The sequence below is a fragment of the Gnatocerus cornutus genome, chromosome 4 (assembly GCF_029298725.1).
Source record: "Gnatocerus cornutus isolate USDA-ARS CGAHR chromosome 4, icGnaCorn1.1, whole genome shotgun sequence".
Lineage (NCBI taxonomy): Eukaryota > Metazoa > Arthropoda > Insecta > Coleoptera > Tenebrionidae > Gnatocerus > Gnatocerus cornutus.
The window spans coordinates 5,203,224-5,220,035 of record NC_142236.1 but is presented as its reverse complement, the minus strand read 5'-3'; the positions used below and the strand labels follow the sequence as shown (position 1 = coordinate 5,220,035).

The following is a 16,812-nucleotide window of genomic DNA, read 5'->3' as shown; positions in this document are numbered from 1 at the left end:
AATTTAAAAAAAAAAAATAAAATCGAAAACCAAAAAGAAAGAATTGATCGTCAAACTGCAAACATAAAAAAACTAAAATAATTTACTTCAGTTTTTAATACCGTGTGAATCATTAAAGTTTTATTTGCAGTTGGTTTTGAAAAAAAAAAAAAACAACAGCAACAGTTTTGACTATTAAAACTTAATATTTGACGTTATTTTGTCGCAATTTTTCTTATATGATGTCATTGTCAAAAAAAATAGTGCACTTGTCAAATTATAACATTTTTTAGCCGTGGGTGGTCGTAGATAAAGCCATGCGTGATCTATAATAATTTCACTCGCTTAGAACTTAGCATTTCTCTATAATACTCATAAAAATCAAATTACTAACCTTAGTTTTTTAGTAAATCGAAGTGGACTTGGCAATCTGCATAAATCGAATTCTCTTTGAAATTGTACCTACTTTAAAGTTAAAACCTAAAACCTGCTTTACTGCTTTTCAATCTAACCTTGAATTCTCTTCGGCCGGTTTTACAATTTTTGTCCCACTATTTTTCTCCATCACTGTATAAAACAAGCACATGTGATATTGGTTGCATAGCAACATCATTGCTGCCAACTATGTAAAAATAACTAACAAAAGCAGTGTCACTAACTCAATAGGCTTCACTCTGAGAACTTATCTGCATTGAATTTAGGGACTTTTATGAAATTGTAAGTTGGAAATAAAAAAAGTTTATGAAATCTTGGAACATAATAAAGCTCCAGTATATTGCAGGACTCCAAACATTGACATCGATAGACAGAAAAGTTCAAAATGAAACATTGATGGATATTTAAGATTAGACACAATTTATTGTTACATCACGGGTGGTCATCAGAATTTCCTTTCTAAAATTTGTTTTTTCTAAAGTGTATTTTGTGCAGGCGTTAAGGTGGCTCGGAAGTGACAAAAATCCTTTTTATATGTATATCAAACTATGTATTTTTTCATTTTGTAGGGCGGATGCTATGTTATAACTTGATTCACTTTTTTATAACAATATAAGAGCAAAAAAACGTGTTTTTTGCTTTTTTTTTATTTTTTGGCTATCAATTTTAAACTAATAAGGACATGTTATACATCAAAATGTGTATTTTTTCATTTTGTAGGGAGGATGCTATGTTATAACTTGGTTCAGTTTTTTGTATCGCAATTAAAGCAAAAAAACAGGTTTTTAACTGTTTTTTTTCATAATTTATACTCTAAATCTTCATAGAATGTCACAAAAATTGGTATGAATATTTGATATGTCAATATAAAGGGCGCTAACCTGACAAATCATTGTAATTTTTTACATTAGTTTAAATATTAATTATTTTACAAAATGCATAATATCTTCGAAAGAAATACCTAAAAGCGTGCAATCTTGGGTAAATAAATAGAAAAAAAATATCTACGTTGAATCCACCTAAATTTTTTGCTTATAAACCTGTTCTTTTTTTATTATGAATGATTGTTTGTAAAGTTATTTGAGCTGTTAGTTCGCCTGTTTTACCGCTGGTGGCGCAAGAGAAGTTTCGAAGTTTGCGGACTCCAAAATATTACCTGCTTCGGTTCACAATACCATAACTATAATCGTTTTATGAACTCCTAATTTACTGAGACGAATAGCACATTTCTTCCTTTGAAAAAGATACTTTTTGTGGCGTACCTACATATGTATTACTGATCAATTCAAATTTAGTTGTGATATATTTTTTTGTAATTTGAATAAAAATCAGTTTTAAATAAAATTAAAAATGGTATAAAATTTATTAAATGCTACAGATTTTTTTTTGCAATGGAGAGCTATTTTGACCAAACACAAAAAATCGCAAATCGTAAATTCAGTATGAACTAGTCATAAACAGAAATTTAACAGAACTAAATCCGTACCTTCGCTTATTTATAATATTAGGGCAAATGTAGGGGGATGTCAATTAAAGGTTTTGAAAATTGCTAGGCAGGTACCTAATGACCTACGTAATTCCCAAAGCTTCCAAATAATTTAAATTGTTTTGATAGCATAATGTAAAAATATAACATGACTTCATTCCACTTTTGTTAAAATTGTACTGGAGAAGGGAATTATGGACATTAAATTGCAAATTAATTTGTGCAAGAACATAATTGAGACCTACCATTCCAAAACGTTTTAAGTGCCAATTTACGCAAAAACAGAATTTCTTTGGATTTGGGTTGTATAATGCCAAATCTATGTCTTGCTGCAAGTGGTTTTGCTAAACATCTTGTACGTTTGAAATTAAACAAGTGTGAAAGTCAAAACGTTGTCCTAAATATAAGCCAAGCAAAAATCAAGGTAAAAATCGAATTAGAAACCAAGACTAGTGTGGAAAAGCTCTTCAAAAAGTGTCGAAAAATACTGGGGCACAATATAAGTCGATTTTTCGATATTTTTTCGATTTTTCGTCGAAAGACGATTTTAAAGTGTCCACCTTAGCTGGACTTACAATGTTTCGACGCGCATTAGTAGACGGACTTACAACGTTTTGGAAATTTGCGCACTTTTAACATTATTTTAGACATTGATGATAAACTTTTTTTCGATTTTCTTTTGCGGGAATTGTTTCAAAAAACATTACAATAGCACATACAAAATTACAGATGCCCACTACAATCGATCTTCATATGAAGCACAAACGCGTTTCAGTATTCATTAGAACTCTTCCATATTAATTACTAAATTGGATTAGAATAGAACTCTTTAAACTCATTAAAAGCCAATTCCACAATTTCAACGAATACTTTCGGGAAAGTTTAGCTCCAAGATGTGAGTTCAATGGAAGATCATACATAGACTCTCATTATGAGGGATTTTAAATTATGGTCATTACAGACCATCTGACCTGACCATCTGGGTCGGTCTTAATGTATTGCTGGTTGCTCTGGTAAGATGAAATTGACACCGTATTGCAGCTCAGTGATAGGTCATTCAGAAATGTCCTGCAAAATGTCAAACCAAAACTGTCATATTTGTCATTGATACCGAAAGGAGAAAATTAAACCAACACCCGATATCTCTTCTAATTGTGGTTTAAAACCATTTTCCACTAAAAAGAAACAGGTTGCTTTTATCATCAAACGTTTCTTTTCAGTAAACTTTCCCACTGTGCCAAAGAAAATTTTCATCTCGCTTTATTACATTCAACGCCGCTTTAATAAATTGCTGGCAAGATGCGAAGTGAAGGATACACGTCGCCTTTACTAAGTAAAAACTACTTTTTCACTGGAAGTGTCTAATATTGGCGAGTAATTTGTGACGGAATTCATTACTGCAGGGACGTACTTGCGGAAATTACAAATCAACAAAAGACACACCCACATAATTGCTGCTACGTAGTCGAACTGACATTTTAATTGAATCAGTTTCCGCCATTTTATTTATGTTATGATTGGAATTGACGTATGAATAAAAAAGCGTCTGTTCTATTTTAAGCATCGTGACGATACAAATTGCTCGAGCTTAGAATTATGGTTCATTATCATCGCCTACTCGGATGCGATTTTTTATTTTCCATTATAGAGTAGAATGACTGCTGCATTTTCTATTGTTGGAATAAATTGTTTTTTAGATAACCCCCGTCCACGCCATCTATCTCCCATATCTAAACAATAAAACATAAATAAGTCTATCTATCCAACCTCTGTTTTCCCTATCGATTTTATTCAATTTTTTTCTCCGTTTTTCAGGACGAGGGATGGAAACTGAACCGCACGAATTACTATCAAGAAGGCTGGTTGGCGACGGGAAACGTTAGGGGCATCGTGGGGGTGACATTCACCACTTCACATTGCAAAAAGAATGTAGATTTTCCGTTGCGAACGAATTACAATCTAAGAGGACATCGATCTGAGGTAAAAATAGCTTAAAAATTTATTGTGCCGGAAGTAATTCGGATGACATCGGATCTCATTTCCGGGGCTGGAGAGCGCTTTTTGTGTTTTGTTCAAGTAGACGCGACATTATAATCAACGAATCGGAAAACGCAGATTCGAATTTCCGCGCGTAAACACGCTCAATCACAGGAGCCGGTGGGCCCGACGAATCACAGTCCGCGGTTTTAGCGCGAAGTTTGTTATTTTATATTATTTTCTGGTTCTAATTCCGTTAGAGTAACACAATTAAAGCAAATTTTTTTAAGAAAGTGACATCTAGGAGGCTTTGGTTTCTATTTGTTGGTAAGTCTGTTGTTTTTATTGAATTTCACAATTCAGAGCTGTTATGCATCCGTCAACAGAATCATATAAGCATCAGTCTTGCCAACACATTTTTAAATGTGAAAGCCTCCTTGGATCTGATTCAGTTAAGCTTAGATAAATCACCTTCTTTTGTTACAAATCCAGCAGTTTTCGGAGGTTGGAAAATCTTACGACTGCAAAGACGAATTAAAGTCGATTGAGGCCGCGGGGCAACGTAAAAGTATTGAGCCCTAAAAATAAGAGATGTGTACGTGTGCTAATATCTTAAGATTCTTGAAGCACTTTCTTGGATGTGTTTGTGTTTGAATTTTCTATATTCTATCTAGGCTATCTTTGGCTTTTGTCTAAATTTTCTTTAGCTGGCTAGATGTTTCTTGAATTCTCTAGATTATTCTTCAGATTATTATTTGATTATTAAAATTCTATAAAGTTGTTATGTTTGTTATATTGTTTGTATAGTTTCAATTTTTTTAATAACTGTTAGATTTTGTAAATCCTTTGGATCTTCTTTACATACGCTATATTTTTTTTAATTTCTTTTAAATTGTCCTTTAACTTCGTTAAAATGTTCTAGATTCTTTACATTTGCTGAACTCTCATTCTTTTCTTTTTTTTTCTAAATTTTCTTAATTGTCTTTAGCTTCTCGTTCGTTTCGTTATATTTTGTTTTTTTTTAGTTTTTCTCCTCATTTCCTCTAGATTGTATAGAAAATCTTTTTGACCATATTTAAACTTCTTTAAATTTTCTTAGATATCTTTTAGATTGTATTTAGTGTCTCTATATTTTTTGAACTTTGTAAATTCTATTTATGTTTCTTTGTTTCCTTTTTTTCCTTTGTTTTTGGTTTCTTGTTTTATTCAATTCTTTCAATTCAGATCTTTCTTAGATACTCTTTATGTAGGTATATTTTTCCCAGATTCTCGTTATTTTACATTTTCTAGATTCGGCTTGGTTTTTTTTTATTGTACATTTTTTTTTTAAATTGGCGGATTTTCAATTTTTTTAATTAAAATTCTTAATTATATTTAGAAACGTAAATTTCTTTTAGTTCTCTAAATTATCTAAAAATCCTTTTATTTTTTCACCTTTTTCACTTTTTTTCAAATTCTACTGGTAATTCTCTCTTTTGATATGATGTTTCTTGGCTTTTTTAGATTTACTTTACGTTTTTCTTAAATTCTCTGCAGATTTTCAAATTCAGATTTTTTTACAAAGTTTTTAAAACTTTTTTATTTTTTCTGTAGAGTTTGAATTTTTTGATATTTATTAGGTTCTTAAATCATGTGGATCCTCTTTATATTTGCTATAACTCTTTAGATTTTTTTTAAATTCTCTAGATTCTCAATATTTGCTCAACTATCTTTTGATTCTTTTCTGCCTAAAGTTTTCTATATTTCTTTTAGGTTCTCTTTAGTCTCGTTTTATTTTGTTTTTATTTTCTAGGGAATCACATACATTTATTAGATTTTTTTCTGATTTTCTCTAGATTGTGCAAACAATTTTCTGAATACATCTTAATTTCTCTAAATTTTGTAAAACCAACTGTTTTTAAAATCTTTTTGACACCATCAGAAACAAAAGATAACTTTTAAGGATTTTCTAAAAATTTCAATTTGAAACCCACAAAATTGTAGTTTTTCGATAAACCTTGCGCATCTAAATGATTTGACTGGTCAGAATGGAAAATCGTTATCATGCAGCAACTGTTAAAATGTCGAGGTCTAGTTTTTGTTTTTTCTTCTAAAATTTTCGTAAAATTGATAATATTTTGATGGTTACTGTCACCAGATATCCCGAAAAAAAAATCAAGCAAAGATGCAAATAATAAATTTTGTGGAAACTCTCCAATAGATTGGCGAGTATTTGAGTTTCTTAGTTAGTTATTCAATGAGTTATTTCACTCGTAAAATTTCCAAAAAAAATTGCTGTGATTGGTTTATTTGAAAAAAGAAATGTCTCTGATTGGTCGAATCTATATGAGTTGAATTCTCCAAAAAAAATTCTCCAAATTTCTTTTCAAAGATTTTTACTCTTTAATTTTTTTGGTCCATAAGCAAACTAAGAACCCTTCATCATCAAAAAGTTTTAGTCTTAAAGTCATTTCAATACTCAATATGTGTCTAGAAATTTAGGATTTTTTAAGCAAGAAAGTTGATTTTTTAATGAAATTGCCAAAAAATAAAAACCAGTTTAAATTTTCTGATAAACTTGTCTTGTAAACAGCATAAACATAAACAGCGCGTCAATAATGCATTACAATAAAAAATCGATGTAATATTTTTTGAGTTACTTATTTGCAAAATTAAATAAAAATTACTAAAAATAGCGTTTTTTGTTGGGACATAAAAAACATTTTTTCAAAAATATCATGGAAAGTACTTACCCAACGATAAGTTTTTAGTTTGTTGAAAAGTTTTTTAAATTAGTTTTTCAAAACACTGCCGAGCAATCCCATAACTTTGCAAGATTCCAAGAAAATGTGAAGAAAATTAATTTCTATACAGTTGAATCTAAAAAAATATTTTTTAAAGAATAACTATGAATCCTTACCTGATGTGGAGCAAAACGGACTTTAAATTCAGAATCCTCTCCTCCAGTACATTTTTTTTCAAAATTTGTTGAGTGGTGTATTAGACTTTTTTTAGGTCCCCTTAATAAAAATACATTTCCGCCAGATTCTCGACTTTTTAAAATTTATTAAACACACTTAAATTGTATAAAAACTTTTTTTGAATTCTTGTTAGGTTGTGGGGTTTTTTAATTTAAATATCATGTAAATGTCTTCTATGTAGTTTGTATAGATTACCGAACTTTTGTCGTTTTTAGATTAATTTTTATTTTTTTTTTACCTGTTCTTTCGGTGCTGTTTGGATTTCATAGCTTGTTTTACGACTTTTCTTTAAATTTTTCTTGAATTTTCTTTAGATTCATTTAAAATGAATTAAACTTTTTTTAGTTTCTGCAAATAAACCTCAATTCTCTTTAGATTTTCCTCAATTTTTTTCTTCTTTGGCAAGTTTTAGACTGTTTCTTGATTTATCTTATTTTTTTCGATTTTTTCAGATTCTTATAAGATTAACTTAAATTCTTATAAGTCTCAGTAGACTGAGACAGAGACTTTCTATTCAAATTTGTGTATTCTCATTTTTTTTTAGTTTGATTATATTTAGATTTATTTTACCTTTTGAGCAGTTTCCTCTTAGCCTTAAATTCTCTAGACAGTCTTTCTGTTTTTCTCCGATTTAGAACAACTTTTGATTCACAATGAGCGTTTTCGACTATGTTGAGCGAGCGAAGCGAGCTATATCGCTCTCAGATGTTCCATGATTCCCCTTTTTTAAAGCATTTTTGTTACTCTTGAAGCGTAAGATTTAAATTTTTGCGCGCAAACACAACCAATCATCAAAAGAGCTGGGCGTAACGAATCACAACCCGCGCTTTTGGCGCCAAATCATCTTTCAATGTACTTAATTAAGGAAATTGATCGCTTCTCTCCTTTATATTATATTTAATGTATCCCGTTTGTTCTGAGCCTCCATCAATATCCCATCTCTCATGATTTAGTAGTTGGACGAAAGTTCTGGCTTTGTTTTGTCTGCATAAACCTTGAAGACCCAAATACGTCATTGCAAATTTATGAGTATACTGCAGTCGCGTTATGTTGGGTTTTGTGTATGTTTGTGGGTCGGAAACCCAGTAGTTGGAGTTTTTGGAAAGTTGCCTCAAACGTTCGCGAAATGAGTTAGAGCACGGATGGTAATCATAGTTTGTATCGGTTTGAGTGAATTATGCACGCGATCGTAGATCATGCATGCTGTCATTTCCAGAGAGGATGTGGCGTCGTATACAGCCTAATGCAAATTAAGGACGAAAAATCGATGCGAAAGTGATAATTTGACCTAAAAATATGATTTATGGGCGAGGGAGTCCTAGTTTTGTATTTTGATGAGGAATAAAAGACGGATCATTTATAATCGTTCCCAAACCAAAGTAGAAAATTAAAGAAAATTTTCTTTACAAGCTATGCAAATTATGTCAAAAGTTTACATGTACTTTATACATTTGACGTCACACATGCAATAATAGCGCACTGGTAGAATGCTAATGCGATTTTAATTTTTTTTTAGAGTTTGATCCGACATGCAACGTGCCAAAGTGACAAGTAATTTCATTGGCTAATTTCAGATAACTGAACAAGAACAAGTTTATTACGGCTGCGGATCACAAAATACAAACTATACAAACTTTCAAAATGCCAAACTTGATGGTCACAAAAATTTTGAATTTTCTAAGAGCGCCTTTGATTTATTTTGAGCGAGCGAAGCGAGCTATATCGTGCTCTCAAAAGCGCCTGCTCCAGCAAACACACTTTCACTTTTTTTCGTTACGGCGTAGTAAAATCTACCAAGTGCTAAGTTCGCTATAAATTTTATTTTTTATCGAAAAAGTAGCTTTCACTGGCTCTTTTCTCAATTATACTACAGCTCAAAGTTCTACTTGAGTGTATTTTATAGCCTCTTATAACCGGTGCAAATATGCTCACAGCGACGTTCATTGAATTTTGTATTTGCAAGTCTATTACCCTAAAACAGTTTACGCAACATTACGGACAGAAGCTGCAAAAAGAATTCCAAAGATACAGAAAGCAGAATTTAATCCAAACTCAATGTTATGTGAATTTTATGTAAATCTAAACTCGTGATGGTCGAAAGCACGCACTGCGAAGTAATACTATAAATCTTTGTACTTGGCACAGTTTGCGCTGGTTTTAAAAAGTACCCAATCACGTGTGGCGGTCTGTCGCGAGTACTTAGAATTACCGAGCATGGACCAATCAAAAGACTCGTCGCTGGTCAGAATTCGAGCTGAGCTGTCACGATCGGGAAGGGTGTCAAGCGGTACCTCTGTTTACAACACCCCTTATTGTAAAGTGATTGTAAAATGATAAATGCTTATTTTGCCTCTGTCTGGTAGAAATACTTTTTCATGGGTAAAATAATGTGAGTCTGGGTTCTTTTTCCGTTCACAAATTGTGGCAAAACTGGACGCCGTTAATAATTTCCTTCTTTCCTTGATCCAAATGGTACTATCTGCTTCTAGTAGCGTTATTTATCAGAGCAATTTATAGACTTTTCTTCAAAAACTTGCTTTTACATATCCGGTTTTAGACAACTCACGCCATAATCTTTATCTTGTATGTTAGCCTTTTGTCCTACTTTCTTTCTTTTGTATGCCCTTTGGTTATTTTTGAAAACCCTTAAAATGCCGTTTGCTTTCAAATTTATAAATTAATTTATTGCCATTTATAAATATTTCTCTTCAAATATACAGTTACTTTATAGAGTCTTACCAATCAAAACAAATTTTTTCGCTCAACATTTTTCATTCATTGATAAACTTTTAATTTGAGTGAAATAAGAAAAAAATAAAACATAAAACGTAGAAAATTACACAGAAAGTAAACCCTTCCTGCATCAATGCATAATCATTTTGATCCATTTTTTGTTAATAAAATATCTGATTAATTTATTTTGTGCGCCTCCGTCACTTTTCATTGTTCATTTAAGATTTGTGATACTCATTTGCGGCAAGAAAATCACCTTTTGAATGTCAAACGTGACATTTCGAATAGTTGGTTTTATTTTGCAAGTTGGCATCGCTGCATAAATGTCAATTGTGTCAATTTGAGTGCCGATTTGGAGGCTAATGACCAAAAATAATAAAGGTAAACTAATTAAGTGAAGACACCACAAAAATTTGCTGAAACACATTTGAATTTAAATTAATCTGCAATCGTTTGATTTGAATGGGGTGCTACCAACCTATTTTCCAGTTGATGAAATTCCCCTAAATGACGGAATGACGTTTCAGATTCAAACTAAAAGTCAAAATAAATAACTATTAATAATTGTCGGCGCACAAAATTTCGTGTTTGACACGGCTAAAAAATGTTTTGAAAATGCTCGGAAATTGAAATCCTTGCCCTCCGGGCTCGGATTTCAATACTTTCCTTGCATTTTCAAAAGACCATTTTCTAGCCTAGTGAAACAAATAACTATTATTGAATTTCATTTTCTAAATTTTACGTTCGAAACCGTGAAATAGCCGAGAAAGTATATAATTTGTGTGTTATTGAAAATCTTTAGTTGAAAACATGACTAAATTGAATGAATTTTTATTCATAGTTGTACCTATAAATTCATACATCAAGCATTATGAAACTTTGTGGTGTTAATGTTATTATTTATTATTAATAATTATTATCTTCTAAATGTAATCATTTAGTTGCCCTCTGTGCGAAACAGGCAGGTAGAAATTTTAGACGAAATTTTTTGATTTACAACTACCAAAGCTGATCAAGAAACCGCAAATGAGGGTACGGTTGTAAAGCAACCTAGTCGTAAATTATCTGAAAAATGCATAGCTTCGATTAAAATTTTTTTATTTTATCTCACTCATAACTAAACCAATTTTAATGATATCGATTTAATTCTATTACTAATTTAGTTTAAAAATTCACAAAAATCGGACCTGAACTTCTATTAGTAAAACTACCACAAATTAACGAATTTCAATGTTTGTTTCTTAGTTTTAGAGGAAAATGTGAATACAAGCAGTTGAGAATAAGAACGAAACTAATACATTAAAAAATAAGCAGAATATTTAGACGATACTTTACTTGCACTGAGAGAAGTATTTATTCATATTTAACGAAATTTGTTATATGTCACCAAATTATTTATTGATATATGGCCAATTAAATGTAAAATGCATCCAAATATTGCATTTGTTAAAAGACATAAAATAAATGTTTTTTAACATTTAATATTTTACTTGGTTTATATAAATAACTTATATAGTAAATTAAAATAAACCTTTATTTTTACTTAAGACGTTTTATAATTATAGTAATATTTGATTTATTAAATAATAAGAAATTGGTATGGTAGAATTGAGAGGACTATTGTTCAAAATTAACATGATTTATTAAAAAGAATTTAATAAACATATATTATATCTAAAATTTAAAATCTTGATATAAAATATCTTCAAAACTCACATGGATGTTTTCTATTTCTTCATACGTTAGACCCTGCACAACAGTAAATGGCAAGTTGGAGAGACAATGGTTATCATTTCTTTTCTTCCCATTTTCTATTAATATAGCTACAGAAGCTGCGTTCTGAAAGTAATTGAATTTTAAAGAGAGCAAGAAACATTTGAATACTATGTATATACCTTAGTCAAGGTGACAAGTCCATCCCGTATTTCCGCTAATGTTGGCACCCACTTGTGTTGGCCGTTTTTTGAATCCTTTCGCTGGTAAAAGCGACACTATCAACACAAGTAGTATGTATCGCTTGGTGCCTAAAATAAAAGTTTATTTTTTTTGAATTTTCATTCGCGAATGCACTTACTATCAGATCAGTTTTTATTTGAAATTAATTGTAATAATATTTAGTCTCCCTGACCCAACACGTGCAATTGTTTCAAATTCCTTATACCTTCAGTAAATTCAGGCTCCGTTTCTGAACTATTAGGGCCTTCTGGATCTTCATTATCTGTTCCTCCTTTCGCTTGTTTTATAAAAGTAAGCGTGTTCCTGTATTTATCCACTAGTTTCCCTTTTAAAATCCCGGCTTTACCATCACGGGAGTTTTTTTTTCACTGGTCCTATGTAGTAGACTTCTTTGGCTTCCATTGGAAAAGTTCTTTCTATAGTTATAGATAATTCTTTAAAATCCTCGTTAGTAAGTCTCCTTAAAAATGAACCCTTTTGTAAAACGTTTATATTTATTATTAAATTACTTCTACACATAGTTGAAAAGCAAGGTCTAATTGAAGATGTAAAGTATAAGACACATCTAAAGAATTGTTAAATTTAATGGCACCCACATAAGTTTAAAGAAGTGACCAAATTTTGGGTTATTTCCTTAAACTCATAGGTGTCTTCTGTGAGAGCAGTCACCAAATCGAGACTAAAAAGTTCGTTATCTGCACAAAAAAATAAATACTTTTTGTCTGAGAAAAAAATAAATTTGATTTTAACATCCGCATGTTTATTTAAAAAATATTTACATTAATAGTTATGTTGAAAAATGAACTATAATTGACATTTATTAGCAACTAGTTGATATTCTATTAAAATTAAACTAAATTTAGTCCAGCAAAACAAAATTTGGTAACAGTTAGCAAATGTTTTGTTAAGCTTTACCAGCTAGAATCAACTTATTGAAAATGCTATCAAGTCCATAAAAACTTAATAAACAAATACAATATTCATTTTATTAGTACCTATAATATACAGTAATATACAGAATCAAAAACGCACAGAATGTGAAACTGTCTGTAGACACACAATGTAATATAATATCTATTCCATGATATAGAAGATTACAGAGTATAAGCTACAGTTAGGCAGTTGGGAAAAGGAGGAATTGCACTTACCTTTAAGAATGGTTATAACGTTCGATGGAAACTTTTTGCTCAAAACTATGACACTATAATACAACAGTTAATATTCGAATATTATATATTAATAATATGGCGCAACATAACGCGCACCACGGGTTGCCACAACTGGACTTAAGTACGACACAAATATACAGGGTGTCCCAGAACTCGCGCCCCAGAGAGAAAGGGCTTATGGAGGCAACAATTCTGAACCAAAATTTTGAAACCATAATTTTATAACTCAAAAAATAACCGAGATAAGACAAAACAACTGTAGCCAATCCCGAAGCTGAACAGAATTTGAAAATTGGTAACTATGGACACATACTATAATCCATTGGTCAGTTAAGCATTAGACTCTCGTTGCCTAGGAAATTGAGATGGCCATTTACTCCACTTCTCGAATAAGCTTTTGGGATTGGTTGTTAACTTTTTATCAGTTCTCGAATACTATTAAACTTAGTCAATTTTTGTTTTGAAATTTACCATCTGCATTGCTGTTGGCACCCTCCCTTGCTCTCTGGGGCGCGAGTTCTGGGACACCCTGTATTATTATAATGCGCCTGCGCTACACCAACGTATACCATAAAGATACCAAACCTATATTTGACGTGATTAAACTTTTTTCCGGGGTTCAGTTAAGTTTATTAACTGTTAATAAATAATATTTCTCTGTAAAAAATATACTCTTACATTGTGAATTGCATCAAATATATTTTAATTATTACCAAGCGTTGTTTTTAGACAATATGGGGGTCAATTTCAAGTTATTTAGCGACGTCGCTAAAGGTGTTTGCGACGTCGCAACCGACTTGAAATTGACCCCTAATTCTCCTTTTAAGTAATCGTTTATTAGATATTATAATGAGAAAATTCGAATTGATGCTCATTTGAAACAAACCGAATTGCAGCCAAATATACAGGGTCCGGCAACACTTGTGTCCACCCCCAAAATCGTCATTAATTTTAAAGTTACAATTTTAAAAATTTGGATACGCTCATAGTTGACAAAGTTCTAGAAGCTGACGCAAAAATTTGTTTTTTATCACCATAGTTTTGGCGTCGCGACGCCTAAGAAGTATAATTTTTAGCGATTTTTGAGTTTTTGCGGAAATATTCGCAAATTCAATTTTTTTTCAACATAACTGTGATACAAATATCTGAGTTTTTATTTTAAACCAAATGCAAATTGTGTTTAAAATTTGCGAAAAAAACGTTGTTTTATCAAGTTAGTTTTCAAAATTATGACAGCGCAGGGGCAAACTACGTCTACACCAAAATTTCACAAGTCACTTCATTCACTCTTATAAAGGTTAATTTTGATTAACACGGGCATGTTGCACTTTATGGACACCACAAATCGTTAATTAACATCGACAAAGCGACAATTTCACCAAGTAAAACTTTTGTTACAATCTAAAGCGAGCCAAAGGATAGATGTCATTTGTGACACAAAATGTTGACAGATGGGTGTAAACGTGGTTCCCAATTTTGACGTAATTAAATTGGAAACTAACTTGATAAAACAGCATCTTTTCCCCAAATTTTGAAGACATTTTGCATTAAATCTAAAATAACAACTGAGATATTTTTAACACATTTATATTAAAAAAAAAAAAATAGGGGTTGATATCATAAAACCTCACAATTACCTAAAAATTAGATTTTTAAGGCGTCGCGACGCCAAATCTATCAGTGTTAAAAAACAAATTTTTGCGTCAGCTTCTAGAGCTTTGTCAACTGTGAGTGTATGCAAATTTTCAAAATTTTCTCTATAAAATTAAAGACGATTTTGGGGGTGGACACAAGTGTTGCCGGACCCTGTATTTATTAAAATCCTCTGGAATAAATCTGTCTCAAAATTATGTTTGTTAGTTATTAATGTTACCTTTTCTCTCAGTGTGGGATCGCCTTAAGCTTAAATGTCATTGAATCGAAATGTCGTTACTTCGAACTACCCTTTTCCCCAGGTCATTCTCGTGAAATGGAACGAGCCTTACCAGAAACTAGCGTCTTGCGACAGCTCCGGCATAATATTCGTTTGGATAAAATACGAGGGTCGCTGGTCAATCGAACTAATAAACGACCGGAACACTCCGGTAACCCATTTCTCGTGGTCTCACGACGGCCGGATGGCCCTCATCTGTTACCAAGATGGCTTCGTGTTGGTTGGTTCAGTCGCCGGCCAGCGATATTGGTCATCGATGCTCAACTTGGAAGCCACCATCACGTGCGGAATTTGGACTCCTGACGATCAACAAGTCTACTTCGGTACAACGTCGGGTCAAATCATCGTCATGGACGTCCATGGCGCCATGGTCTCTCAAGTTCAACTTAGTTCAGAAGTTGGTATCACTTCAATGGCATGGTCATGCGAGAAATTCAAGATGGAAGAAGGCGATGATAACGATCCGGGGGTGGCTAATGCGGGAGAGAGAAAATTCGTGTTGGCGGTTTGTCTGCAGAACGGATTTATTTTTTTGTTGAAAACGTTCGATGATGTGTCGCCTATACAGATTGACACGGGTCTCCAAGGACCTTTGTGCATGGAATGGAGCAACTCGAGGGAGCTATTGGCGGTGGCGGGGGTGGCGTTTGATTGTAAGATGACAGGAGTGCCCATCGAGTACACGAACCTTTTGAAGTTTTACAATGAAAAGGGAGCCCTGTTGTATGCTGCCACGGTGCCGTTCTGCCAGGTGAGTGCAAAAATTGAGCGAAAATTTTATAAAGTTAGGTTTTGCGGACCAGGTACTAAAATTTTTATAATTTTTGCGAAAATTTGCAAATTTCGACTGTAGAAAAATCAAAGAAATATTCAAAACTATTTGAAATAGTTTCCGAGATATCGAGCACGAATTGTTTTGATCCTTCAAAAATTTGGCCTTCTGGCGACAACCCAAAATTTCAAACGGCCATAACTCAGTTATTTGTTGACAAAAATTCAAAAATAGTCATGTTTTCGGATTCAGCGTAAAATGAGACCAAAACTTGATGAATTTGCTTGAAAAATAAACGAGGTATTGACCAAAAACTGTTTTGAAAACATCATTTTAGGGTGATTTTCAATCAATGTTTTCAAAATGAAAACGACGTTTAATAGCTTTGAATTATACATCAGTCGAAAGAGGAGCTCAAAATCTATCTACTGGCCAAATTTGAAATCTATCGGACAAATAGTTCACAAGTTATAGCCAAAAACAAAAAAAATTAAAAATTTTAATCGTTTGAGTCTAAATTTTTTATCGCGAAAAATCGACTGTCGAATTTTGGTCTTTTGAGAACATTTTCTAACGTAAAATGAGCTGAGAAAAAGAATGGCGCAAACCGCATCTCATATCTCAAACAGTTTCCGAGATATTTAACTATGAAAAATGAAAATCAACTTTCCGAAATTTTGATCGGCCATAACTCAGTTATTTGTTGTCGGATCTAAATTTAAATGTCAGATTTGGAATCTGCGGAAAATTCTGCGTACGCTGATGTATAATAACTTAAGTTTACTTTAAAAAATAAGCGAGATATCGATATCAAAAGTTTGGCATAGTTTTTTTAGTCATAAATTTTTGCGAAAATTTGCAAATTTCGACTGTGGAAAAATCAAAGAATTATTTCTTATGTAAAAAATCGCGAGAAAAACGATGGCGCAAACCGCATCTCAATATCTGAGATAGTTTCCGAGATATCGAGCACAAATTGTTTTGAATCTTCAAAAATTTGGCCCTCTGGTGACAATCCAAAATTTCAAACGGCCATGACTCAGTTATTTGTTGACGAAAATTTAAATTTTTTTATGTTTTTGGATTCAGCGTGAAATTCTGCGTAAAATGAGACCCAAATTTGTTGAGTTTGCTTAATAAATATTAATTTTGTTTACATTTTTAGTCGCCCGTGTCCGCTCTAACCTGGGGACACAACGACAAGAGGCTCTTTTTGGCCACGGGCACCCAAATCCACATCGCCTGGATCTCCCGTCGGATAGCCACTCTCCAGCTTCTGTGTCGCTTGAGAATTCACGACTGCATTCAACAAGAAAGTCAACTGCCTGCACTGCCTCTACCGGCGAGAATCCGAAATTTGATAGGAAACTTGTTTGCTCAAACCATCAGAGTGAGTACACATCTTAAAAGTG

At 32.4% G+C, this 16,812-nt stretch overlaps 1 protein-coding gene across 3 annotated transcripts in view; it reads left to right on the top strand.

Annotated features, from left to right (window-relative positions):
* The window catches only part of Tusp (WD40 superfamily protein Tusp), a 30,902-nt gene that overhangs the window by 10,841 nt on the left and 3,249 nt on the right, over positions 1–16,812 (top strand). For all 3 annotated transcript variants that reach the window (XM_088034324.1, XM_088034323.1, XM_088034321.1), the window contains exons 2-4: positions 3,716–3,880; positions 14,651–15,379; positions 16,566–16,790. In XM_088034324.1, coding sequence (XP_087890450.1) covers positions 3,716–3,880; positions 14,651–15,379; positions 16,566–16,790 — 1,119 coding nt within the window. The remainder of the gene's footprint in view (positions 1–3,715; positions 3,881–14,650; positions 15,380–16,565; positions 16,791–16,812) is intronic.